This window comes from Selaginella moellendorffii, unplaced genomic scaffold, assembly GCF_000143415.4.
Source record: "Selaginella moellendorffii unplaced genomic scaffold, v1.0 SELMOscaffold_20, whole genome shotgun sequence".
Classification (NCBI taxonomy): Eukaryota; Viridiplantae; Streptophyta; class Lycopodiopsida; order Selaginellales; family Selaginellaceae; genus Selaginella; species Selaginella moellendorffii.
Genome location: NW_003314281.1, coordinates 1,457,635 through 1,483,059, shown reverse-complemented (window position 1 = coordinate 1,483,059; position 25,425 = coordinate 1,457,635). Strand labels below are relative to the sequence as shown.

Below are 25,425 nucleotides of genomic sequence, written 5' to 3'. Positions count from 1 at the left end.
TCAAGAAACCTGAGATCAAACGAGATTACTTCAAACGATCTCGTTTTGTGTGATGCATGAGAGAGACTAACCCGGTTGAGCTGGAACGATGTCCAGTGTGGCCAGGATACCGAGCGTCAAAACGAGGAGGAGACGATTCATTTTTCTTTTGGGATAGCCTAGGTCAAGCCTGCTTCTCGAGAGACCTGTGCTAATAGCAAAATTAACTACAAGGAGACTAGACTTTGAAATGTTCCTGAAAGTCCATTTGCATTAAAATAGACCTTTTGAAACGAGCCTCACAAGACTCCGTCCAGCATCAAGTATGTCTAAGTATGTATAAGCAGGGAAAATTTCTGATCAAAAGAGCAACTTTATTATATTGTAAGGATGTGCTGCGATTGAGACAGCTTGTGTGTAGTGCAAAAAACCAAAAAAGAAAAGAAAAGAAAAAATGCAGTTTACAATCTTGGACACCAAATCCCTTTGCACTAAAGTGTTCAAGTTAGATATGTCGAGCTTTCACTCTAAACAATTTAACCGTGCATCACGACTCTAAAGTATCCCTTGTTTAGCGGTGTGCCCAAATCAGTCTCCTCATTGAGAGTCCATGACCATTGAAATATGAGTGTCCTCATATTCCAAACCATCACCACACCCTAGTGATTTGGGATTCGAACCAACGTTTTCGAAAAAAGGAAACACAAATATTCTGAGAAACACTTGATATTTGAATCCGAAACTACTCCGAGGTTTCGAAACAATTCGAGATCGTTTGTAGCTTCAAGGGTGTCATCGGGTAAGTCAAGGCTCAAGAACCCTGTCGAGTTGAGATGAGAGCTTATTTTATCTTCGATCTAGACGTAATTGATGAGATGCTACTAACCTGGTCATAAGCTGGCGTAGCGAGGAGGCTGAGCGTGAAAACGAGGAGACGATCCACCAGCCAGATTTTCCGCTCAGGAGAGACTGCTCATGATCTTCCTGATCCAGCCGACAACAGGAATCGTATAAAAAATTCAGTAGGATTTACCACGACCCGAAGGAGACGAGAGATAGAGTGGACTTTGAAGTGTCAAAAGAAACCCGGTAAGCTTTGAAACAGAAATCTCCTCGCTGCTCCCATGGCCTGTGGGTACACGACGGCCACGAAAGTATGCTTCGTTCCATCATCTCGTCGACGACCTGGCAAAAGCACCTGTTTAGAGAATAAGCGGCATAGGATAACATAACACAAGAAGAAATTTTACTCTTTGATCGAGCTTTCATCTGCTGCAATACTCCCATGCCACTGGATACTCCAGACTCTTCAAGTACCTGTCTACAAAGACTGTGAGTAGGAATCCAAGTCCTCCATTGTGCCACTCTCTGATGGCAAAGCAGAAATAATACTTGCCTGCGCATAGCTTTATCGTCCTTGCAGTTGCACAAAAGGTGGCATTTGAGTCCCAAGTACCTTCGCGTCAGTAACAATGACAATTGGCTCCAAGTCAGGATGAAGATGTTTTCTTGCCGCTTCCAGGATGTCATTGCTCTTTACTTCTTCAACCTTCTTTTTGTAAGTGAGAGGAAGGTTTTGATTGATTCCAAATAGATTGTATATGAGGACACGTGCTAGCTGGGAGAAGACGAATGTTGATAACTTTGGTAGATATAATCGCAAATTTACCTGCTTGAATAATTAAAAACAAAAGAATTTAGAGTGGCTTCTTTGGCTTGAGACAGCTTCTTTGCAATGCAGGGAAGGGTTTCAATAGTGCATGCACGTCGAATTTAACCTTCAGGAACAGGTGCTCTGACAATTGACATCAACACTGCCTTTGACAGCCTTTAGAAACTTGGGAATAGATTGAACTTGAGTATCTCCGGCAACGAAGACCCCCTTATATAACATTGAGTGAGACATTTTAAAATGTTGTTTTAAATCTATAATCAGAAAAGTTAACCCTGTGATTGATTGAAGCATTCCATCCTCCAGATGGTTGGAATACTTTTATGTTCTAATCTAAAATTTGTTCACTGATAATTAAGTCTCTAAGATATTATTGTTTTTGACTTTGATATTTTCTGTTTATTGATATTTGAATTTGGGGCAGTATAGGCAAATTAGCTTTGGCACTTCGTATGCATGGTGAAATCCTTAGTTATAGAGTAGCTATTGTCAAATGGTCACATCATTTGCCTCTCTCTCGATGCTCTTTATTTCGTTAAAAAGGGTGTGACAGTCTAAACAATTTTAATTGTTTGTTTATAATAATCTATCTAAACTTTACTAATGGGTTTGGTTTCTTTGCTAAAGATGGTTGAGGCTTCTAACTTCTCTCTCTATATTTTTGTAAGTAGGGGTGTATCACATTTTTGTGAGCCAGGTGACATCCAGAATAGCAAGGGTGGCTAATTCTATTAGTTATTTCTTTGCCAGCGATGGTTAGAATGTGTTTAAATTAGTAACACAGAGAAAGAAGTTACCTTCTAACTCATTTAAGTTGGTGCATTTTTCACAAAATGTAAATATTGTGAACTTTTTTTAGAGTTATTTCCTTAGTGGTGTTCTAGACTAGAATATACATTAACGAGGATGTTGATCTTCCTTAGAGGGGAGTGCAACTTTAGGTATCAAAAGTTATATATTAGTTAATCCTTTTGGATATTCTTTTTTTTATTGCCACAATAGCAAGAGGTTAGTATTGCTAAATCTTTTAATAGTCTCTCCTTAAACTAATTGAAAAACTGGTCAATGATTGTATTGGAGGGTTTTCAAAAATAACCTTAGGAACAGTGTTGAAGTAGCTCACCATATTTAGGAACAGGTGTTAAAGTAGAAGTAACTCACCACATTGTTGATGGGGTAATAGGGTTGTCCAGTCAAATTGGTTGTTAAAGCATTGGCAACAGCTACTCTTGTTTCTGCTCCTGTTACTAGTTGAGCCTTTTTTCTTGCAATTTTTTATTTCATTTTTCTTTCTCTTAAGAAAATGAAATAAAGAATTGGCAGGGAGTAGTATCATTACTATTTGAGTTACAACTCTTAAATAGAACAGTAACTATATTACTCCCTGCCAACTTTTCTTTGACATACTCACTGTTCACCAAAAAAATGATTTCAGGTTTTTCTCAGCTTTTGCTAGTGAACTTTGGATTGCTAAATCTAATATATGGTGTCCCTTTTGTTTTTTTAAAAGAGTAAAATGGTTTACTATTGAAGTTTGCTTCTAGAATTTATTTTCTTGATCATGTTCAATCTTGTGATAAGATTGAACATGATCAAGAAAATAAATTTATTGAACACAAGGAAATAAATTTGTAGAGCAAACTTTTATAACACTAAATTAACTTTTTTCTTTTGAGCTTTCATGTCCTTCAAACTTTTTAAAGGCCTAGGCCTTCATGTGGCTGATTTTGCTCCTCCAGGAGAGTTTCCATGTAGGCTTGCACTTGCTCTTTCTCCCATGTAGAGTTAGGAGGTGGTCGAGAGGCTTCCACATGCTCCTCTCTCTCTCTCGGTCCAGCTTCATGCAGGTGGCCGGGGAAAAACTTTTATAGACATGACGTGGCCTAGCAAATTTTTATAGCGCTGAGCTTTGTCCAACTATAGTTTCCTTCCATAGTGGAGTCATATATTGGCTGCTAGTATGGTATTTACACCCATCCTTGAACAGGAATGGCTTGTGTATGCTCTTGAGGCTGTCGCTTAGTTTTTAAAGGACACGACACTGGAGGATAAAGCAATTGCAAGTTTATCGTTCATCTAGAAATACGTATTATAACTGGATGTGTGCGCAATACAATCGACATTTCAGGTGTGTGTTTTGGGGCGGTAATATCTGCATTGCTGATGAGTGTGAACCTCAGAGAAACCAAGTAAGACTCGAGAAGCTCCAATCTAGTGCAGGTACAAGGGGTCGTTAGCAAGCTGTCATTTCGAAACACTTCCAAGGTTACCTTAAAACTCTGCTCGCCTCCATAGGAGAAGCATCGAGCCTTGTCACGCTACCAAGGATACCTTAAAACTCTGTACATATCCTACAGAAAGAAAGTGCCTGATTTTCTGTTTCTGTGCTTCATATGAGAGGAGAGTTCTACACTCCACTTCCTTTAGAGTTTGAAGATCTCTCTTTCTTTCCTTTTGGAACACTATGTTTCCCGCCAGCAACACCTCACAAACAGCGCGCATCCGTGGCCGTCCACCCTGAAAAATATGGAATGCGCCCTCTTGCCGCTCCATACTTCCTCGCCAGGCACTGAGCAGTTGTGCGCGTAGAAGATAACGGAGCTGCTGGCTACCGCCAGGGACGTATAGAACTCGTCCACTGAGCTCCTCGAGCGTGATGGACATTTGCCTCTTCTTTCGGCTGGGATGAGAATTCTTAGCTTAGAACCGGAATGAGCCAAAAACTCCCGCCTTTAAATCGGAAAGTCATATTTGGGGTGCAGCCGGAAAAGTAGTAGGGGAGCGATGGTGCAGCAGTGCAAACAGGTGCTAGAAGCGGATGCGATCCGGAGGAGCAAAGCACCTCCCTTGAATGCGGACGTGAAGGCGGCACTGCAAAAGGTTCAAGAGGAGCACAAGATCGAGCAAGGGAAGCACCGAGCGGACGTCGCAGCGCAGGTTCAAGCAGCCTTGCGCAAGCTGGAAGAGCTGCACGAGACGCAACTGCAGCGCGTGCACGAGGGCCAGAGGAGTTTCTACAGACAGCAGGAGGAGCTCCTCAGCGTTTGCAAGAGGCAGGAAGCGGCGCTGTGGCAGCAGAAGATCGAGCAAGGCAGGTTCGAAGAGGATGTGATAGTACTGGAAGCGGAGCACAAGCAACACAAGATGGAACAGACCAGCTTCAACAATCTTGTAGTGGAAAAGATGGATAAGCAGCGAGAGGAGCTCCTCAGGCAAACGGTGCGGCAAGGCAGGTTCGAAGAGGATGTGATAGTCCTGGAAACGGAACTGCGCGAGCTGCAAGAGCAGCACAAGATAGAACATATGCGCTTCAATAATCTTGTAATAGGAAAGTTGGATCAGCAGCGAGAGGAGCTCCTCAACGTTTGCAAGAGGCAAGCAGCGTTGCAAGGCAGGCTCGAAGAGGATGTGATAGTCCTGGAAGCAGAACACAAGCAGCACAAGATGGAACAGACCAGTCTTGTAATGGAAAAGATGGATAAGCAGCGAGAGGAGCTCCTCAACATTTGCAAGAGGCAAGCCACGCTGCAAGACAGGCTTGAAGAGGATGTGATAGTCCTGGAAGCGGAACACAAGCAGCACAAGACGGAACAGACTAGCTTCAACCGTCTTGTAATGGAAAAGATGGATAAGAAGCTCCTCAACGTTTGCAAGAGGCAAGTGGCGTTGCAACGCAGGCTCGAAGAGGATGTGATAGTCCTGGAAGCGGAACACAAGCAGCACAAGATGGAACAGACCAGCTTCAACAGTCTTGTAATGGAAAAGATGGATAAGCAGCAAGAGGAGCTCCTCAGCTTTTGCAAGAGGCAAGCAGCGTTGCAATGCAGGCTCGAAGAGGATGTGATAGTCCTGAAAGCGGGACTGCACGAGCTGGACGAACAAACGCGCTTCAACAATCTTGTAATGGAAAAATTGGATAAGCAGCAAGAGGAGCTCCTCAGCATTTGCAAGACCCAGGAAGTGGCACTGGAGCAGCTCAAATTCAAGCAAGGCAGGCTCCAGAAGGATGGGTTAGTCTTGGAAGTGGAACTGCGCAAGCTAGAAAAGCTACAGAAGGAGGAACAAGGGAGAGTCGAACGACAGTTCAATCTTGCAAAGCAAAGTATGGATGTTGCAAAGGAAAGGATGGATGTCAACCACGGCTTGACAGGCGAGATCCTCAAAAGGCTTCTATGCGAGTCCAGTGAGGCATTGTGCAAGATCCAAGGTCTCAAGTCTTTGGACAAGCTTGAGAAGTCGCCCACGAAGATCTCTTTGGAAGCGCGTCGCAGGATCGGGCTAAAGATGGCATCGAAGATCTTGCAAAGGTTAAAGGTCTTATAGTTTCTATCATTTCCATACATATTTGTTCTTTCAATCCAATAGTCCCAGCAATGACTTGGTCACCACCTCGTCCGGATGAACAGGCATGTTCGCAAAGAGATCGAGCCCATCTTTCACGTTCCCAGCTCGTCCAAACGCATCGGCAATGCAACCGTAGTGATCCAGCTCTGGAGAGATTCCATGATCCACGCGCATGGAAGCTAGGAACTGGCACGCACAAGAGACCAGCCCTGCATGGCTACACGCGGTGAGCACGCCCACGAAGCCGATCCCATCGGCATGGAAACCATTCTGGAGCATCTCTCCAAACAGCTCGATCGATCGCCTCCACTCCCCGCACTGAGCAAACCCCGCCACCATTGTGCTCCACGAGACTTGGTCCCTCGGCATTGCCCCCACAAAGAACTCCCACGCCTCAGCGATGTTTCCACTCGCCACCAGCGCCTCGAGCATCGCGTTCCACGCGATATCATCCCGGACGAGCATCCTGGCGAAGAGATCTCTGGCCTTCTCCGCCATGTTGCGCCGCCCCAGCCAGGTGAGGAGCCCAGTCGAGGACGCCAGATCGTGCCGCGGCATCCTTTCCAGCGTCTCCAGGGCCTGATCCAGCTCGCCGTTCTGTGCGTAGCCGTGAACCATCGCGTTCCAAGTCACTGAGACCCTGCGACGCATCGCTCGGAACGTTTCCATGGATCGATCGAGTCGACCAGCTTGGGCAAACCCCGCCACCATGATCGTCCCCGAGAAAGCATCCCACTGTGCCATCTTGTGGAGCATTCGCTCAGCCTCGTCCACTCTGAATCGCTTGACGTGGGCTTGGATCATCGCGTTCCAGTGAACGATCCCTCGCCGGGGCATGCTCAAGAACATCTCCCTCGCTTCCTCAAACAAATCTCGACTCACACACGCCTGGATCATCGCAGTCCACGATACTTCGTCCTGTTCCGGCATAGCTCGAAACATTGCCCGAGCTAGATCCATATGCCCTCGCTGGGCATATCCACAGATCATCACAGTCCAACACACAAGATCTCGCTGTGGCATCCGGTAGAACACCAGCTTGGCTTCCTCGAAACGATCGTTCACGGAATAGAGTTTCAAGATCCCCGTCCAGGAGATCTCATCTCTTTGATGCATCGCCTGGAACAGCGCTCTCAGTTCCTCCAGATCCAGCCCTTGCGAAGCTGTCGTGAGAATGATATTGCTCGAAACCATATCCCACTGAGGCATTGCTTGGAAGATCTCCATCGCTTCCCGACCATGACCGCTATAACCCGTCAAGATCGTCGCCCATGACACTCTATCCCTGCTCGGCATCTCGTCAAAAACCTCCTTCGCTTTCTTGCTATGCCCATTCTGGGCATACGCTCCAGCCAAGATGTTCCAGGAGAAAACGTTTTGACTCGCGATCTCTCGAAAGACACACCCCGCTGCCTCGACGCTGCCACACTTCCCATACAAGCCCACGAGGAGATTCGCGATCAGCCTGTTCTTCCCGAGCCCCTGATTGACAATCTCGAGGTGGAGTTCCTGGCAGCTTGAAAGATCTCTGGAGCTGGAACAAGCCCGGATCTTCTTCACATAGAATGGAACTAAGCCATCGAAGAAGCCGCTAGATCTCCTGGACATTCATAGCGTAAAAGAGAGAGAGACAGCTCAAAACATACGAGAAAAGCGAGGATTATTGGAAGGAATAGTAATAATACAGGTAGTAAGAAGAAAAAAAAAGCGCTAGAATGCTGGCTTATGCACCACCTTAATCTTGCTGCTGCTGTGCTTACCCTCTCGACTGGCCAGCTCGAGACGACAGGATGATTCCCACAATGAGACCGTATAGAGCCAAAGCCTCGGCAAAGATGAGAATCAGGATCATTCCAACAAAAAGCTTGGGTTGCTGCGCATTCGCCCTGCAAAGAAAAACAAACCAATCAATGGAGATATCGAAGAAAAAGATGGTTTTTGATCGATCGAACTTACCGGACTCCAGCGTCACCGACAATCCCGATTGCCATTCCAGCCGAGAGACCCGCGAGGCCGCAAGCCAGCCCGGACGATAGATGAGCGTAGCCATCGAACAAGTAGTAGGACTTTGCCTTTGGGTTGATGCCCGTGCTGATAATCACAGCGATGATGAGGCCGTAGATTCCCAGCACTCCAGCCATGACCACTGGCACGATCGATTTCATCACGAGCTCCGGCCGCATCACGCCCATGGACGCCACTCCAACACCACTCTTTGCGGTTCCATAGGCAGCTCCCATGCCTGCAAAGAAAATTCCATGAGAAAATGGGGAATTTTGGGATCGAAATATCGGGATTGTGGCAAGGAAATCGCGCAGGAAGGCGAATCCATGGCCCAAGCTCAGGCATTGCAATGCCGCGCAGCCGAGACACGCACCACAACCCTAGATCCAGTCCAGCCATGGCGGTGAGAGGCAAGAACTTACACGAGAAGACCAGAGCTGCCGCGGCGCCAATGAATCCGAAGAAGGGCGCCGTCTCATCGCCACTGAATGCGTCGGTGGAAGCCATGAATCTCCCCCGACTTGCGTTGCTCCCCGGCAATCCACGCCGGATCTATCCCTTAGGGTTAGGTCCCAAGAGAAAGAATCCCAGAATATCCATCCATTCACAGAATATTCGCTCTTCGTTTTCGCTGACTTGGCATGCTGTAAGCCCTAAATGAATGAGATTCTTCCTCACCGAGCATCAAGCCATCAATGTCTACGCTCAACGCCTCCAATCCTGCGGGATCGCTCGCGATCTCTTCCTGGGCAGAGAAATCCACGGCCAGATCGTGCGATCTGGGCTCTCGCGCGACCGATACCTTGCGAATCGCCTCATCGACATGTATGGCAAATGCGGGAACTTGGATCAAGCCCAGCGCGTCTTCCACGGCCTCAGGAACCCTAACCTCTACTCGTGGAGCATCCTTCTCGCGGCCTACGCCCAAAATGGCGCCGTGGAGAGGGCAAAGTGGGCGTTCGATCGAATGCCGCAGCACAATGTGGTATCCGCGAGCGCGGTGCTGGCGGCGCTTGCCCAGGCCGGGCATCTTCGCGAATCGAAGAGATTCTTTGATTCCATGGAAGAGACCAATCTTGTGTCTTGGAACTCTTTGCTCCTGGCATATGCCCAAGCTGGGGACGTGCCCAATGGAACAAAGATCTTTCATCGGATGGCTGAGAGAGACGTGATCTCATGGACGACCATGATCACCTGCTGCTCGCAAAGCGGCGATTTAGATGGAGCCGAGAGGTTCTTTGCGAAGATGCCCTGCTCTAGCATGGTATCTTCTTCAGCTATGCTAATGGCATATGCCGAGAACGGGCATCTGGAAGATGCAGAATCTATCTTTAAATCCATTCTTGATCCCAGCTTACCAATGTCTAATGCAATGCTACAGGCATACATTCTCTACTACAAAGTCTCTCAAGCAAGAGGTCTCTTTCTTTCTATGAGAATATGCGACGTGGTTTCATGGACTACCATGCTCGCAGCATATGCCCAAGCTGGGGATCTAGAATCTTCTAAACTCTTTTATGACAAGATGCCATTACACTCTTCCGTGACCTTCTCGGCGCTCCTCCACGCCCACGCGCGTCGCTGCTCGCCTCTCGACGAGCTCGAATCTGTGTTTGATTCCTTCCCCGATCGCCAGATCACTGCATGGAACGTGATGATCGCAGCGGCGGCATCCCAGCACGCCAGGATCGATCGATCACTCGCATTCTTCCACGGAGCCCCAATTCGCGACGTGGTTTCGTGGACCGCGATCGTGGCAGGGCACTCGGATTGCAAAAACATCGCAGGAGCGCAGCGGCTGTTTGATCTCATGCCGCAGTGGAATGCCGTGACCTGGAACGCGGTGATCACTGCCTATGCCAGAGATGGGCTCCTCGATCGCGCGAGGGAGATGTTCTCTCGGATGCCGGAGCCGCGCTGGGGGCCCTGGAATTACCTGATCCTGGCGCAGTCCCAGGCCGGGCACTCGATCCAGGCGCTGGAGCTGCTCGATCGCATGCTCCTCGAGGGTTTGATGCCAGACAGTCTCACATTCGTTGGGATCTTCTCTGGATTCAACCACGTCGGGCAGATGGATCTCGCGCGCCAGTGCTTCCGGTCGATGAGCACCGATTTCGCGATCGCTCCAATCCTGGAGCACTACTGCTGTATGATCGGGGTATTCGGGCGCGTGGGGGAGATGGGCGATGCGCGAGATCTCTTCGAAAGCATGCCATTCGAGCCGACGTCGATCGCCTGGAACACGATTCTCGGCTGCTGCAACATCCACAGCGATCTTCTCCGCTGCAATCAAGCGATCCAGAGCTCCGTGCCAGCGACCTTTGTCCTACTGTCAAACATGTTCCTGGGGCGGATTTAAACGAGAAGATTATTCCCTCTTGGATATTCTTCCCGGCTATGGCGTCCTAGGGTTTATTGTGCCAGGATGATCTCTGCCGTGAGCGCAGGGCGCCGGAGCTTGGCTGCTGCCGGATCGGAGTTGCGGAGGTCGCAGCCGTGCAATGCAGAGGCTCTAGCATCGCTGCCGCGCATCCCGATCACGAAATCGTCTCTTCAAGTAAGTCATCTCTCGATCTCGAGACAAGGCATCCAGATCCAACCTCGACCGCGATGCGCGGCACCAAACAACGCCGATTCATGGCCATCGGACTCCAGAATCTCTCCACCTAGCGGCAGCGGCAAGAAAATTCTCGCTGCCATTGCCAAAGGGATCGCTGCTTCGCTCCTTGCGTGGATCCTCTCAAGCAACCTTCTCGCCTATGCCGCGGCTGGGGGAGCCGCCGAGTCTTCTTCCATCGGAGCATCCGCCCTGGGACTCCGCATAGCAGATTATCTTCGCAGCTCGCGGTGGCCAGACGAGGCAATCGTCTTTGCGCTCGCGACGCTTCCAGTGCTGGAGCTTCGCGGGGCGATTCCAGTCGGGTATTGGATGCGGCTGAATCCTCTTCTAGTCTACTGTCTCTCGGTGGCCGGGTAAGTCACACATATAGTTTCCTTGATCTTGTTTTGTTTGTTCTAACTTCTAGTGTGCATAGCTAAGCATTCAAGCATGTCACGTCTCAAGCTTTGACATGCGTTTTCTATTTGGCAGGAATATGATCCCTGTGCCATTGGTGCTGCTCTACATGGAACAGTTAACTACGTTTCTCACAGCGAGGAGCTCCAGTGCCAGGAAAGTTTTGGATTCGATTTACAAACACACGAGACGCAAGGCCGGGCCTATCCAGGAATTTAAGTGGCTGGGACTAATGCTTTTTGTGGCAGTCCCGTTCCCGGGGACTGGAGCTTGGACAGGTGCCATGGCTTCTGTGGTTCTGGGAATGCCATTCTGGAGTTCCTTCTGGGCAAACTTCTTCGGTGTCGCCATCGCTGGCATTCTAGTCAACCTGCTGGTGAGCGTGGGTTTCAACACCGCATTGCTGGTCGGTGCAGTACTATTCGCAGCTTCTACATTCATGTGGAGCTTTCTCAGATTCTTGGGAAGGTCGCAACACTGAGGTCAAGCCAAGCGAAATCCAGCCCCGGATCTCGCACGCACCGGGGGGTATGTTTTTTTCCTCACTGGTGGTACACAATTTTCTTTTCATGCAACTTGTTTTTTCCTTTTATGCTTGTTTTTCTTCGGCTAAAAATTTTCGGTCTAAGGCTGCGCGTGTGCCTGTTTTGTACAGATGTCCTCGGGATCACGGCTCTGGGTGTCAACTTCTTTCTTATCATCAGCCGGAGGGAAAGTCTCTTCCGGACGGCTGGACGGGCTTGGCTTGTAGCGCAGCGGCGCTATCATTCACCAACATGAGAATGTGAGAGAATGTGAGCAAGCTTCGATGAACTTGCGACATTCGCTGTGGATGCCGCGGGGCTGTCAAGCAGTGTCTCCTCCTCTTCCGGTACACAGGAAGCGTGAACCACTCGAGCAAAGAGAAGAGAGAAAGCAAGAAAAGGAAAAAGTTTTTTTAACACTGACATGGACGAGGTACTTCTCCTTTCTTGGAATTTGGCCAGTTTTCTAATGTTTCCTATGTTGTTCTCTTTCGCCGGCCCAGGACAGGCACAGTTTTACCGTGACTTAACGGAGGAATTCGATCAAGAGAGGTACAGTGCTCTTTTAAGTTCAGACGTCACTGTAACACTCATCTCGACATCGCCCAAATTGCAGCTGTCTGCTTGTGGCCCTTGAGCTTTCCCGGCTTAAAATGCTCGATGGCAACGTTGTCTCCAAACGCGTGAAAAGGATCATACGTCTATGATCCGACCGGTGATGAAAGCGGCAATTGGTTTCCCATCGATGGATACTTCTTCTCCCAGAGCAGCATAGCAAGCGAGCGAACGAGCGAAGAAGAAGAAGAAGAAGAAGAGAAACCACTGTCAAAGCCAACCTCCAAAATTTTCTAGCCGCGGGGTCACTGTGCGCGAATCATCTAGCGAACCCCCCGGGATCCGACGGTCGCGGTCGCCACAACCGTTAGATGTGCCTGATCTCAGTCATGTGTACGTCCGGCGGGCGGCTCCGTACGCTTTGGACACGTGTCAGAGACTGTGCCACGTGGCGGGCTTAAACCCTAATCCATGGAGCCCTGGACTAAAATGAGGATTTGTTTTGCGGGGCGGAAGGGATGGAGTCTTCCTATAAATGCGGCGATGGGGAGCTCGTGAGTGCTCAACTACGACCGAGACGACGACGACGACGACGACGACGGGCTTCTAAGGAGGATTGGAAGCTTTTCCAATTGGTATGCCCTCTCTTTCCATCCATCTCTACTTGCTTTTTGTTTTGCTTTGATCTCGTGAGATCTTGGCGCTCGTGAAACCGATCGTGGATCCTCCGCTCGTTCGCTGGCATTTCCTTTTGGCATGCGCATTTTAATTCCTTTCTTTTCGTGTGCTGATTGATTGTGGGAGCTCGATCGAGAGCTCCGCTTGGTTTGCGAATGGATTGATTCGGGCATTGAATGCTAGCGGTTGCCCCGATTCTCTTTCGCAGGATCACCTCTCCCAACCCGAACTGACACGCGAATTTCGGCAGGTCTGGATCTCGGCCACCTCGCAAGAACACTTGTAAGGTTGGAAGCAGACAAATCCATCGCCTCTCCTTGGCGCCATTAGCAGCAAATCTCCTCCACATGCTATAAGTTCGCGATCAATCACCAATCCAGCAAGACGAACGATCCCACGAACACATAGAACAACAACGTCGAGAGCTCCCCCTTTACGATCATGGCATGGGCAGCGACGCACAAGGTCGCGCTGGGGAGCATCGCATTCGCGGTGTTCTGGATCCTGGCAGTCTTCCCAGCAGTGCCATTCCTCCCAATTGGCAGAACCGCGGGATCCTTGCTCGGCGCCGCGCTCATGGTCGTCTTCCAAGTCATCTCTCCCAACCAGGCCTTCGACGCCATCGATCTCCCCATCCTGGGCCTCCTCTTCGGCACCATGGTCGTGAGCGTCTACCTCGAGCGCGCCGATCTCTTCAAGTACCTGGGCTCGGGGCTCTCGTGGCGGAGCCGCGGCCCGAAGGATCTGCTGTGCCGGATTTGCGTCCTCTCGGCGCTGAGCAGCGCGCTCTTCACGAACGACACCACTTGCGTGATCTTCACCGAGTTCGTGCTCAGGCTTTGCAAGCAGCACCGCGTGCCAGTGCTGCCGTACCTCATGGCGCTCGCCACCAGCTCCAACATTGGCTCCGCCGCCACCGCCATTGGCAATCCGCAGAACCTGGTCATCGCGGTGGAGAGCAAGATCTCCTTCTTCAAGTTCCTCGTGGGTGTTCTTCCGGCAATGGCACTGGGGATCTTCGTCAACACCGTGCTCCTGCTGCTCTTCTACTGGAAGAGCCTCAAGCCGCTGCCCAAGATCGATGATCGCCACGCCATCGCCGCTGGAGACGTGGAGAGTGGTGGTGGTGGCAGTGGTGGCGGACAACTTGACAAGCCAGCGGCGATGATTCAAATGCCAGAAGTTGGCGGCGCTGCTCCAAAGGTGGCCGAGCTCCCGGAAGACGATCACGACCGCGAGCACGACCACGTCAGCCTCGTCCGCGTCCAGCCCCTCGCCGCCAGCCCCTCGAGCTACCAGGAATCCGGCAAGACCATCGCCGCCGCGGACGCGGAGAAAACAGAGGAAACAGAGCACGATCCGCCAAACTGGCTCCACTCCCCGGCAGTGATCGACGATCTCCTCCGCCTGGAATCGCGAAGAAGCTCGAGAAGCTCGAGCTCCTTCCGCCGCTCACGATCCACGCGGAGCCACGTCCCGGAAGAATTCGATGAGGAGGCGGGAGCGCTACCACCACCACCATCATCGCCGCCGCTAAAGACAACACGCGCGTCCAGGCTCCGGAGGAAAGTGTGGAAGGTTTGCGTCTACCTCGTCACCCTGGCGATGCTGGCGGCGCTGCTCTACGGCCTCAACCTCTCGTGGACGGCGCTCACGGCGGCGGTGGTGCTCATCGTGCTCGACTTCTCCGACGCGGGGCCGTGCCTGGATCAAGTCTCGTACTCGCTCCTCGTCTTCTTCTCGGGGATGTTCGTCACGGTGGACGGCTTCAATCGCACCGGAGCGCCCGGCCAGCTCTGGAAGGCCGTGGAACCCCACGCGCGGATCGACAGCGTGTCCGGGATCGCGCTCCTCTCGCTCGTCGTCGTGCTGCTCTCCAACGTCGCGTCCAACGTCCCGACGGTGCTGCTGCTGGGGTCGAGGGTGGCGGCGTCCGCGGCGGCGACGAGCGGCGCGAGCGTGACGCGGGCATGGCTGGTCCTGGCCTGGGTCAGCACCGTGGCGGGGAATCTCACGCTCGTCGGCTCCGCCGCCAACTTGATCGTGAGCGAGCAAGCGCGCCGGGCGGAGAGCGATAAGTTCAATCTCTCCTTCTGGAAGCACTTGGCGTTTGGAGTGCCATCCACATTCATCGTCATCGCGGTCGGGCTCCCTTTGATCCAAGGCTGACGAGATGGTGTCAGTGGTCATATCATCGGATATCTGTCGATCGATCGATCACTACTCCGTGTAAAAGGAATCGCGGGGAAGTCTTGGGTTTGATCGATTGATGGAGATGGACCAAGAAACCAACCAAGTCCACAAGAAAAAAACTCTTTAGTCTATGACTGATAGATAAGTCTCTCCAAACTGCGGGAGCGATCCAGTAAGAACAAAAAGAATGAAGAAAAATGTCTGAATATCTCACCAACCTGGAAGAGAGGCTTTGCGGCTTGACGTTTGAGCTTTCAGATGGCGGGCTTGATATTTTGCCACGTGTCTGCAAGTCAATGTATATATATAGACACGTGGTTGGCGGCTTGAGATGCCACTTGGACACGTCGTAGTCGTTGAAATTTTCTCCCTTGGCCGTCCGATCAGACCTCGAGGCTTTGACTTCGATGGTTGACTAGTTGACCAGAAACGTCTCCAACTTTGCTCCAAATTCCACGAAGTATTTCTTCTGTCAGATTTTCTCTGCCGAAAAATCAAGACTTTGGCCAGGTAAAGAAAACGATTTTTTGTTTTCACAGAAGAAATCTTTGTTCACAACTAAGAAATCTTTTTATTGTACAGAAAAAGCCCAACGAAAGCCTGCACTTCAGAGGCCTCGAGAGGAGCTACTTCAAAAGCAAGGCACTGAAGACTTTCATTTTTTTCTTTCTTTTTTTTCTTGCGTTCCTTGCTTGGCACGATCAACGCCGCTGTCTGCTGCTTGCTACGTATCCATCCATATGCGTCATACTATACACCCCCGAAAGCTTCCAGCGAAGGGATCAACGAAAGTGACCAGCCCGCAAAGTTTCAGCCTTGAATGAGCGGAAGCCCGAGAGCCGTCACGATCAACGTCGAAGGAATGCCGAACTTGAGATGAGCCCAGAAGGTGAGGTTGTAACTGTTGGGCTTTGCTTGCCGGGCTTGCTCGCAGACGATGAGATTCGCAGCGGAGCCGATGAGAGTGAAGTTGCCAGCCACTGTGCTCACCCATGCCAGGTAAAGCCACGATCTTGTAACGCTGGCCCCGTGAATCGCCGCGGCCGATGCCGCCACCCGTGTTCCCAAAAGCAGCACTGCAGAGAAAAGAAAGAAAAGGATGTGAGAAACAACGAGCAGAAACGATGGATGTGAGTGGGAGTAAAGGCAAAAAGTTGTGAGGAACAACAAAGAGTAAGAGTACGCACTGGTGTGACTGAAAGGAAAGAGCTCAAAAAGGAGGAAACAAGGATCTCTCAAAAAGAGTACGAGTATGAGTGAAAGGAGAGAGCTCCAAAAAGAGGGAACAAGGATCAAATGACTCACCAGTTGGAACGTTGGATGCGACGTTGGAGAGAATGAGAATCACGAGGGATAAGATGGCCACCCCCTTTGCAGAATCGATTCGAGTGTGGGGCTCGACAGCGTTCCAGAACTGGCCTGGAGCGCCAGTGCTGTTAAATCCATCCACGGTGATAAACATCCCGGAAAAGAAGACGAGCAGCGAATAAGAGACCTGGAACAAAGAAAGAGCAAAGAACGAAATCAAGGCTTTAGTCTCCATAGTCTCCATAGTACCGCGAACGCGAGAAAAAAGGAAGAGAAAAAGATGAGAGATCCATCCATGTCGCCATGTTGGTAGGCAACACACACCGAAAGCATGCTCGGCACAAAAGCCTGCCTATGAACCGAGAGAACTGTAAAGAGCGTGAGGCCGCCCTAGAGGAATTCGCGAGAAGGAATTCCGGATGCCCGATCAGATTTGCGGGTCAGAGAAGCACAAAGAAAAAAGGGAAAAGAAGCAATCGAATCGAGGAAAAAGGGCAAAGATGATGGTACCCTAGAATCGATCGAATCGATCGAACGAAAAGAGGAGGGGGGAATGATTGATCGAGGGTGGCACTTACCCTGTCCAAGCTGGGGCCAGCGTCGGAGAAATCCAGCACCATGAGCGCCACGGCGGCGGTGAGCGCGCTCCATGTGAGATTGAGCCCCGAGAGAAGCGCCGCCAGGAACCCTGCGGTGACGCCGTACACCGCGGCCATCCAGGCCTTGCGCCGGAGCTTGGGACCCCACCGGTACCACGGCGCATATTCCTCCTTCCCGGTGCCCTCTTGCGGCAGCTTCTCGGGGTAGTCCGCGGTGACATCTTTACCGCCCTTGGGCGTGGTGAGGTGCTCCCGCAGCTGCGCCCTGTGGTGGTGCTGCTCGTTTATCTCCCTGTGCGGCGCCGCAGCGTGGTGGTGGGCGTGGTGGGCTTGGCCCTCCCGCCCGGAGTAGAACCTCGCCGCTGTGGCCTGCGCGGGAGAATATCCCGACGCGGGGGAATACATCCCCGCGGGCGACATCCCGGGGGAGTGGACCCGCGGAGAGTAGAGCTGGTGCTGCTTCTCGGCGATGGGGTGTACGGGCGAGTAGACGCGGGAGGAGTAGAGCGGCGTGGGCTTGTCGTCCTCCTCCGCGATGGGCGATGGCGGCGCCGCGGCGGCGGTGGGATATTCCCCCACGGCGGCGGCGCTCAGTGGCCCGCTGTGGAGGCGCTCGTAGGAGAGCGGCGACCGTCGCGGGCTGTGGTGATTGTGTGGGGAGACGACTTGGATGGATTTGATCGCGCCCAGCTCCATGGCGGAGGATGGATCGCTGGTGGCATCGGCGGGGGCGGGGAGGGGTGGCGGAGCATCGGCGGCGGCCAGGCCTTGCGAGAGCGGCCGCCAGTACATGGCGAGGAGGAAGAGGATGTTGAAGACGATCCCGGCAATCATGGCGGGGAGGACGCCGATGAGGAACTTGCCGAACTGGATCTTGCTCTCGATCGCGATGACGAGGTTCTGGGGGTTGCCGATGGGCGTGGTGGCGGAGCCAATGTTGGCGCTGGAGGCGAGCGCCAGGAGGAATGGCTCCGGCGGGAGGTTGTGCTGCTTGCACAGATTGAGCACGAACTCGGTGAAGATCACGCAGATGGTATCATTCGTGAAGAGCGCGCTGGCCAGCGCCGAGAAGACGCTCACGCGGACGAGCAGGTCCTTGGCGCCGCGGCAGCGCCATGAGAGCACCATTTTGAGGTACTTGAAGAGATCGGCGCGCTCGAGGTAGACGCTGATGACCATGGTGCCAAAGAGGAGGCCGAGGATGGGAAGATCCACCGCCGCGAAGGCCTGGTTTGGAGAGAGGACCTGGAAGACGACCATGAGCGTTCCTCCCAGGAGAGCTCCTGCGGTCCGTCCGACGGGCAGGCATCGGACCGCCGGGAAGGTGGCCAGCGTCCAAAAGATGAGGAACGCGAAGCTCCCAAGCACCACCTTGTAAGGTGCTGCCCATGCCATGATCTTCGATCTTCTCCTCCTTTCTCTTGGACGATCGTCTCCTCTCGAGGGAGAATGAGAGAAAGAAAGATCACTGAGAATTTGATCGATCGATCCAGCGAAGAGAAGAGAGAGCTTCACGGCGCCATCTTACGCACGAAACCAGGAAATCAAGCTCTACGTACACACGCTTAAAAACGTTGGCCACTTCTTCTCGCCACACAAAGATTCTTCTTTCAGCTCTGACACAGGAGAGATGCGAGCGCTGTGGCGATCTTGCAACAAGAAAAGAGAGATTTTTAGAAGATGTGAGAGTGCAATGCAGCTCAACTCACCTCTCTCGAAGCGCCAAAGGTGGTCGTTTTGGTGATACAGCGGAGGCACTGGGAGAGTATTTATGTTGAAAAGCACGGCACTGAGTGCGTGGTTTTCCTCTTCTTTTTTTTTTTTTTTTTGCGCTTGTAGGCCTGTAGATTGCATCAGCATGCTATTGAGCGTTCACCTATGCGCAGCCATAGGTATCTCTTCTCTCGGCCGAGAGATCTTTTTTGTTCCACTGTGGTTCTTGGCCTCGATGTTGCGAGATTATGTCATCGGCTGATCAACGCTGCAAACCTCATGTTATCCCTGTTCATCCAAATACGATACGATCTGCAAACACGAACCTTTCCTTGTTTGGGGTGCCAAAGATTACGCAGATCCTTTGCTTAGCGAATAGATTTTTCCAAATTGGATTTCATGCTGCGAGATACCCGTCCGCGTCTGGAAAGAAGACCACAAGCTCAAGACGTTAGAAAAACTAAATCAAAGTGAGAGATTGCACCTGTTGCTGTTGCATCACGCCTTTGCTTTTGTTTCTTGTGCGAGACCTGATGTTGTTACCTGTTGGTAGGAAGACAACCAAGTCATATCACAAGAGTCTAGAAAGAAAGGAGGTAGCCTCACGCACTGGCTATATACTTAGTCAAGCAAAATCCCACGCCATGAAAGGATCTTACCTGTAGAGGCTCTGTTTATCATGGCTCTTCCGTTGACATTCCGAGAAACGCTGTTGGAAGTTCGTTCGCGTGGCCTACGCTTTCGTACCCAATCGCTTTCCAGTTACATTCTCGTGTGTTCTTCTTTATTGTAACAGGAGAGCTGAGATGTGACCCGTCATTGCTTTTCTTCGCCAATCTGAGAAAAACGCCGAGTTATCTTAGACAAGCAGCAAAAGGCGGATCCAAGTACCGAACCAGAATATGCAATTACGGACCACAGTCGATTTCTTTTGCGCCACTGCCTCGTCAAACCTGCACAAAACCAGCATGATCTCTAAGTTTCCAAAAGGTGGTAACACGAACACTGCGTAAGGATAGCCCGACTTCACCCGAGGAGGGATTTCGCTATCTCCAAATCGTGCACGTGTTCGTTTGCTGTTAGAAAACAACCAGGAAAATATTCACAGGAGCTCGGTAGAGAGGAATATAGAGGGTCCCATTCTAGATTACCTGTTTTTATTCTACAGCCTTCAAAATGTTAGAAGAAAGCGTTGCCACTTTGTCCTCCTCCACGCATGATCTCAGTGCGGTATCAAACTGCAAAAGCAGCGAGAATTTCTTACTGGAAATGCATTTTGTCGGCATCTGTCCACCGCAAAAGACCTTGCCTCGTCCTCGGATAAACGACGACAAAAAATCTATGCAACTTGCAGTGAATAGCGAATACAGCGTTTCCACAAACGAGGGATTTTTATTTTTCCAGACAAATACAATCCACTTCCGTCACCTGCAGAAGTACCAACAAAAATTGGTTTTTTCTTAACAAAACAGAGCTCGAGAGCGTACCTGGCAGAAGCCATCCACACAGCTCACTTGTCCTGGTCGCCCGGAGCGAATTTGAGCGATATGCTATTCACGCAGTGGCGCTCGTTCGTCGGAGTTGGAAACCCCTCGCCTTTGAAGACGTGACCGAGGTGTCCTCCACAAGCAGCACACGTAATCTCAGTGCGATAGCCATCAGCGTCTACCTGCATTGGAAAACACATTTCTCGGTGCTGCCTACAGCTAAAGTGCTCACTGTTCTGTTGATTGCTCCGGGAAGACCCTCGAAAAACGCTGGCCATCCACATCCGGAATCAAACTTTGCTGTCGATTTGTAGAGCGGTGTTCCGCAGCCCCCGCAGTTGTACACTCCGTCCTTGTAGAACTTGTTGTACTCGCCACTCCCTGGCATCCTGCACAGTCACAGACAAAGACTATCATAATTTGTCGTCCCGCCAAGAACACAGTATCGCCAAAGGAAATCTCATGTAGAATCATGCAAGAAAGATGCAGCATCGCCTATGGGAAATATTATCCAAAAACACCTTACTCGGTTCCTTTCATTCGCAATATCCGGAATTGCTCGCTATTCAGCACGGCTCTCCATTCCTCTTCCGTCTTGTTCACGCGCTCAATCGAGCACATTGCTCTCAGACGGTGGCCGCTCCAGCTGCGCGAAAATCCAAGACTCCCTGGCCGCATTCGAGGTGCGAGCGCCATCGCTGCAGCCCCAGCCAGCGCCATTCCCCCCTATTAGCAAAAACCCTAATAGTTTGCATTATTTAATTTCAAGAAAGGTTGTAAACGGGTGTTAGGGATGAACGAGCCATGTTGCGAACGGGAAGAATGGAGTTTTACAATCCATCTTTCTTCTCCACGATTAAAGAGAAGGTGTGGAATCCAGCTGCGATCAAGGAAGATACCTCCATGCGGTGGACGGCTACTTCCAGTAGGAACTCTCGAAAATAGAATTTAACGCAAAGAGTTGAGAGTTCACTAGTTCCTGTGGTGCAAGCGTGACAGACTATAGCTTAAGAGTATGGAAAGTAATCGAATCCAAGAGCTCTAGCTTTTCTCATAGAGATTAACAAAGGAAATTCTATCCATGATATTGGAAACCATATACTTAAAGGAAAAGAGTCTCAAGGTATGCTAGAGATAAGCTATCATGCACAGTCCTAACAAAGCTTGAAGAGAGGAGAGATAAATCCCTGCACATGCTCATGTTTATTTTTTCCTATGAAACCTTATATAATTTAACTTTTAATATAAAGTTTTACAATTTAACCATTAGCTAAAAAATATATAAATATATAAATTTTAAACATATTAATATATGAAGAATACATTGAGTGAGCAATTATGTCTTTTGGGATATAATATAATATCTAGTATGATTCATTAATTCAATTAATTAATCAGAAGTTTAAAATTATAAACATGTTTATAATTTATAAATAAAATATTAATCTTATTGCATATCAACAGATAGATTGTAGAATAAACTAGAAGATACTAGAAATTTTCGAAGAAATTTTATAAATTATAAAGACAAAATCATTCTAAATGAATAACAACCTTTAGATGATAGAATATCCCAGAATATTCACACATATTCTAAGTATATCCACTACCACCTCAGTCCTTACATGTTTGCTTAAGCAAACCAAAAAGATTAAAATGATTAAAATTTATAAATCATAAATATATTAATATATTATTATTAAAATATGAAGAGTCAAGACATCTTAAAACATTTATCACCATAACACCCTGTCAACGTAGCTAACACTTTGTGTGAAGTATACTATTATTGTCTCCTACAATTAAGATTAATATTGGTTTAATATTAATCAGTTTAATAGATAAGAGGATATGATTATGCTCTTATCCCAGGAATCTTATCCTGTTATTCTTTATCATAAGTATAAATAAACCAATATTAATCTTATCCTCTTATAAGTGGTTTATTTATTTCTATGATTTAAATTTTAGCATTTTTATATTAAAATATGTAAAATAAATTTGTAAATTTATAAGCACAAAACAGATATTTTAATCATTTTCTCACTTTAGTTATTATTGTAATATTATTTAATATTGATTTTTTAAATATATGTCATAAATCAGTTATGAACTTTAGTGCAATATTCAACATACTGATCCTCTAAAAATTATGCATATATAACAGTTTTATATATATGAATTAAAAACAAATTACACCACTTATAAATCTATGAATGCCTCCTCTTGATGTTCTTTTAAATCCTGACCCATCAACAAAAGCACCTTAACTGCTTTTAATCCTTTTAAGAGAAAAAGATGATATGAGATCAGGTGTATGACTATCATCCTATATACTATTATTAATATAGTAGTTGATAACTATTAAATTGGTTTCAATCCAAATCAGTCACTTTTATATATAAACTATGGTTTTTGGGTTAATTGAATATATATATTTCTATACTCATAATGATGAAGATAAAGGGAAATTTTGATTATCCCTAAGGAGTGTTTGGATTTGTGTTTTTGGTTTTAATATAACTTTTGTGTTATCTAGATTTCTTTTATTCTTATAACTTTTCTATGTATTCCTTTTTTCTTTTTCCTTTTTGTCATTTATACATCTTTTTTTGACTTTAGAGTAACAATTGGTGCAGTTGCTTGATGCTCTACAATTATAGATGAATAATTAAACTCAATTGATAGCGGCAATCATAGCATATGGTGCTTTTTTAACCAATCCTTGCATTTGACCAAATTTCTTTCATGGGAGTTTTGGATATAATGTGTGTTATTAATTTGATCACTTTATAGTGATTTCCAGCTATCATTCTTGAGATGATACCCATATCTGCATAAGTTTCCCATATGTCTCTAAAGGGTGGTATTATATGTAGCCACTCATATGAATTAAAGCATTTTCCCAAATATCTTTAAGTGTACATTTAGACATGTTAACAACTATGATAATGCCTTTTTAACAATTGCATTATTTTCATCAAGGGTTATCTGAGTTAATTATATAATTTAGTCTTTGCTTCTAAAGCCTCTTATTTCATGCAAAGCCAAATATTTTGGAGCAAATTAAGTTAGAATCATGTAATTAACATTTCATTAAAATTTTATGGGACTTGTGCATACATTTTCCCTAGCCATCCTTAACGAAGTTCTTTGACTGATATAATGTTATAAAACATCACCTTTCCCATTTGTAATTGTATATGTTTCAACTCTATTTCCCATGGAAGATGCTTTTGTTATGATGAAATTGATGTTATTGCTACTTGTATTCAAGGGCAATGAAAATGTAATCACATCCATGATGTTTACTAATAGACGTGTGATATTATTTATCATATGTATTGACATTGTCAAGGTTTCCTAGAATAACATCTTCCATTTCTTGGGTGAAGGTTTTGGTGTTAATAACATCTTGTTAGTGTTGTTGAGGTGGAAAATATTAACATAAAGATTCTTCTAGGAAATAAAAAGCAAGTAGTGGAGGTCCTTGCATGAATAAATGAATGACCCCTCCATCCTTCTTTTAAAAGTACCATCAAAGGGTTTATTTAGCACTAATTTATTTAGTTCACTTTTCAAATTTTTATAGCAAAAGGTCCTCTTTATATTGATCAATATTGGTTTGAGTTAATCCTCTATTACTCAACCTATTGTCACATGTTGCCATTTATAATTACATTGTACAAGAGCTAATTTTCATTCTGGTTTAAGAATCTCTATTATCTTCTTTGTATTAATAAATACTGTTTGAGTTAATCTTCTATTGCTCAATTTGTTGCCATCTATAGTTTTCATTCATTATGGCAACAACCATATATATACATTTAAGGAGGACTTAGTTGTATGTATAGATGATCTTAAGCTTTAAGCTTTAATTGTTGTAAATGGTGCTAAGTCAAGCTTTTGACCTCATCTTTAGTATATGCTAAACTTTAAGGTTTCTTTTTTAGTTTATTGCCATCTATAGTTGCATTAAACGAAAGTTAATTTTCATTCATTATGGCAACAATCATATACATGCATTTAATCTTTTATTGCTCACTCTATCGCCATATGTTACCATTTATAGTGGCATTATATGAGGGTTGTGTGTATAGATGATCTCAAGCTTTAAGCTTCAATCATTTTAAGTGATGCCAAGTCAAGCTTTTGACCTTATCTTTAATATAGATTAGTGGTAACACAATTATACCAAATGTAATTTTGAAATTTCTCCCTCTTATCTTATATTCTTTCTTCTCTCTTCCATTTTTCTCATTTTTATCCTATATTATCCTTTTACTTCTACTTGTAAACTTTTGAACTTAGTGTGATTTCACTACTTAGCCAATAAAGTCGGATCCAAGACCTATCTGATACCAAATGTAAACTCTTGAATTTGGACTTTTTGGGAGGTCACTTAGCTTAGTACTATTCAAATTCAAAAACACTTATAATGTAAGCAACCAAAGGGATTCAAAAGATGATCCATAAGGGTTTAAATATAAACAGAAAAGGTCTATAATAAAAATGCATCATTTTGTGATATTTAGGGTTCATTTTTACTTCTACCACTTTTGTCTCCTTATCTATTTTTCTTTCTTGATTTTTTATTCCCTCTTTAAATCCCTTATATAGTTTTTATGTTGCAATAATTAATCAACTAGAGCAGAAGTATATTGATCTCTTTGATTTTGACCTATCAACTAGGTCTAAGATTGCAATTTATCATCCTATTCTAACTAGGGATGTTCATTTAGTCAAGATTTCTACTCAAAGTCAATCATTAAAGTACATTAAAATATTACAGATAAATATCAAGGAAATGTTAGAAAAAGGTGTTGCCCAAAAGTCTAAAAGACTTTGGGTAATAAGGACCTTAGAGAAAGAAATGGTTATTAGGCATGTGACAAATATATTTCATATATGAATCATATCTTATGTGTAAGGAACCGACTCCCCGAGATGTCGTAGGCTAAAAGATCCCCGAAAGCTTGACCGAAATGACAAAGAGTTTATCGGATGGGACCAAGTCGAAAATCGAGTCCAAGACCGACTCTGAGACCGAGTTCGAGATAGGGTCCGGGATCAAGCCGAGGCCGAATCGGAGACTGAGATCGAGACCGAGTTCGAGACCAAGTTCGAGACGGAGTCCGAGATCCAAATCGGGTCCAAGACCGAGTCCGAGGTCGAGTCCGAAGTCGAGTCCGAGATCGGGTCCGAGATCGAGTCCAAGATCGAGTTCGAGACTGAGTCCGAAGTTGGGTCCGAGATCGAGTCTGAGATCGATTCTGAGACTAAGTCCACATACTAATACAACTCAAGGGGTGAAAGCCCAAAGCGTGTGTCTCCCGGGGGGGGGGGGGGGGGG

General features: G+C 47.4%; 7 protein-coding genes across 8 annotated transcripts; 3 read left to right on the top strand and 4 right to left on the bottom strand.

Moving 5' to 3' along the window:
- Positions 1 to 4,435: 4,435 nt before the first annotated feature.
- On the top strand, positions 4,436 to 5,995 carry LOC9636803 (golgin subfamily A member 6-like protein 7). The gene has a single exon (XM_024677937.1). It carries the CDS (start codon positions 4,436 to 4,438, stop codon positions 5,972 to 5,974), a length of 1,539 nt encoding a protein of 512 aa, XP_024533705.1. The 3' UTR covers positions 5,975 to 5,995.
- Positions 5,996 to 6,004: 9 nt separating this feature from the next.
- Positions 6,005 to 7,603, bottom strand: LOC112347282 (pentatricopeptide repeat-containing protein At4g02750-like). The gene has a single exon (XM_024677935.1). The coding sequence runs from the start codon at positions 7,601 to 7,603 to the stop codon at positions 6,005 to 6,007; it is 1,599 nt and encodes a 532-aa protein (XP_024533703.1).
- A 35-nt stretch (positions 7,604 to 7,638) lies between these two features.
- LOC9637460 (V-type proton ATPase subunit c2) lies at positions 7,639 to 8,578 on the bottom strand. The gene is made up of 3 exons (XM_002972749.2): positions 8,422 to 8,578; positions 7,952 to 8,237; positions 7,639 to 7,881 (listed from the first exon to the last, which is right to left on the bottom strand). The coding sequence occupies exons 1-3, from the start codon at positions 8,504 to 8,506 to the stop codon at positions 7,752 to 7,754; spliced, it is 501 nt and encodes a 166-aa protein (XP_002972795.1). The 5' UTR covers positions 8,507 to 8,578; the 3' UTR covers positions 7,639 to 7,751.
- Positions 8,579 to 9,059: 481 nt separating this feature from the next.
- LOC9637459 (pentatricopeptide repeat-containing protein At4g02750) lies at positions 9,060 to 10,358 on the top strand. Its single transcript, XM_024677934.1, has one exon. The coding sequence runs from the start codon at positions 9,060 to 9,062 to the stop codon at positions 10,356 to 10,358; it is 1,299 nt and encodes a 432-aa protein (XP_024533702.1).
- An 82-nt stretch (positions 10,359 to 10,440) lies between these two features.
- On the top strand, positions 10,441 to 15,205 carry LOC9637458 (silicon efflux transporter LSI2). 2 transcript variants are annotated; one of them, XM_024677575.1, is made up of 6 exons: positions 10,441 to 10,972; positions 11,091 to 11,543; positions 11,671 to 11,972; positions 12,048 to 12,091; positions 12,156 to 12,729; positions 13,023 to 15,205. In XM_024677575.1, the coding sequence occupies exon 6, from the start codon at positions 13,214 to 13,216 to the stop codon at positions 14,939 to 14,941; it is 1,728 nt and encodes a 575-aa protein (XP_024533343.1). In that variant the 5' UTR covers positions 10,441 to 10,972; positions 11,091 to 11,543; positions 11,671 to 11,972; positions 12,048 to 12,091; positions 12,156 to 12,729; positions 13,023 to 13,213; the 3' UTR covers positions 14,942 to 15,205. The 2 variants fall into 2 exon arrangements, with proteins under 2 accessions (XP_024533343.1, XP_024533342.1); XM_024677574.1 differs by having other exon boundaries at positions 12,043 to 12,091.
- A 401-nt stretch (positions 15,206 to 15,606) lies between these two features.
- Positions 15,607 to 19,436, bottom strand: LOC9636801 (silicon efflux transporter LSI2). The gene is made up of 7 exons (XM_024677572.1): positions 19,245 to 19,436; positions 19,070 to 19,128; positions 18,912 to 19,008; positions 18,582 to 18,853; positions 16,852 to 18,521; positions 16,271 to 16,460; positions 15,607 to 16,041 (listed from the first exon to the last, which is right to left on the bottom strand). Exons 5-7 carry the CDS (start codon positions 18,265 to 18,267, stop codon positions 15,776 to 15,778), a joined length of 1,872 nt encoding a protein of 623 aa, XP_024533340.1. The 5' UTR covers positions 18,268 to 18,521; positions 18,582 to 18,853; positions 18,912 to 19,008; positions 19,070 to 19,128; positions 19,245 to 19,436; the 3' UTR covers positions 15,607 to 15,775.
- Positions 19,437 to 19,908: 472 nt separating this feature from the next.
- On the bottom strand, positions 19,909 to 20,801 carry LOC9636800 (peptide methionine sulfoxide reductase B5). Its single transcript, XM_002972747.2, has 4 exons — positions 20,599 to 20,801; positions 20,305 to 20,461; positions 20,073 to 20,254; positions 19,909 to 20,013 (listed from the first exon to the last, which is right to left on the bottom strand). Exons 1-3 carry the CDS (start codon positions 20,790 to 20,792, stop codon positions 20,096 to 20,098), a joined length of 510 nt encoding a protein of 169 aa, XP_002972793.2. The 5' UTR covers positions 20,793 to 20,801; the 3' UTR covers positions 19,909 to 20,013; positions 20,073 to 20,095.
- Positions 20,802 to 25,425: the final 4,624 nt, after the last annotated feature.

Bases quoted from the DNA above. Each gene is read 5' to 3' on its own strand.
- LOC9636800 (XM_002972747.2), bottom strand. From the start codon at position 20,792: ATGGCGCTGGCTGGGGCTGCAGCGATGGCGCTCGCACCTCGAATGCGG. The intron at 20,462-20,598 runs GTAAGGTGTTTT...GTGACTGTGCAG, and splicing joins TTGCGAATGAAAGGAACCGA to GATGCCAGGGAGTGGCGAGT. The intron at 20,255-20,304 runs GTGAGCACTTTA...TTTCCAATGCAG, and splicing joins CCGGAGCAATCAACAGAACA to GTAGACGCTGATGGCTATCG.
- LOC9636801 (XM_024677572.1), bottom strand. From the start codon at position 18,267: ATGGCATGGGCAGCACCTTACAAGGTGGTGCTTGGGAGCTTCGCGTTC. The intron at 16,461-16,851 runs GTAAGTGCCACC...TCTTTGTTCCAG, and splicing joins CTGGCCCCAGCTTGGACAGG to GTCTCTTATTCGCTGCTCGT. The intron at 16,042-16,270 runs GTGAGTCATTTG...TTTTCTCTGCAG, and splicing joins CGCATCCAACGTTCCAACTG to TGCTGCTTTTGGGAACACGG.
- LOC112347282 (XM_024677935.1), bottom strand. From the start codon at position 7,603: ATGTCCAGGAGATCTAGCGGCTTCTTCGATGGCTTAGTTCCATTCTAT.
- LOC9637460 (XM_002972749.2), bottom strand. From the start codon at position 8,506: ATGGCTTCCACCGACGCATTCAGTGGCGATGAGACGGCGCCCTTCTTC. The intron at 8,238-8,421 runs GTAAGTTCTTGC...TTTTCTTTGCAG, and splicing joins GGCAGCTCTGGTCTTCTCGT to GCATGGGAGCTGCCTATGGA. The intron at 7,882-7,951 runs GTAAGTTCGATC...TTTTCTTTGCAG, and splicing joins GTCGGTGACGCTGGAGTCCG to GGCGAATGCGCAGCAACCCA.
- LOC9637459 (XM_024677934.1), top strand. From the start codon at position 9,060: ATGGAAGAGACCAATCTTGTGTCTTGGAACTCTTTGCTCCTGGCATAT.
- LOC9637458 (XM_024677575.1), top strand. From the start codon at position 13,214: ATGGCATGGGCAGCGACGCACAAGGTCGCGCTGGGGAGCATCGCATTC.
- LOC9636803 (XM_024677937.1), top strand. From the start codon at position 4,436: ATGGTGCAGCAGTGCAAACAGGTGCTAGAAGCGGATGCGATCCGGAGG.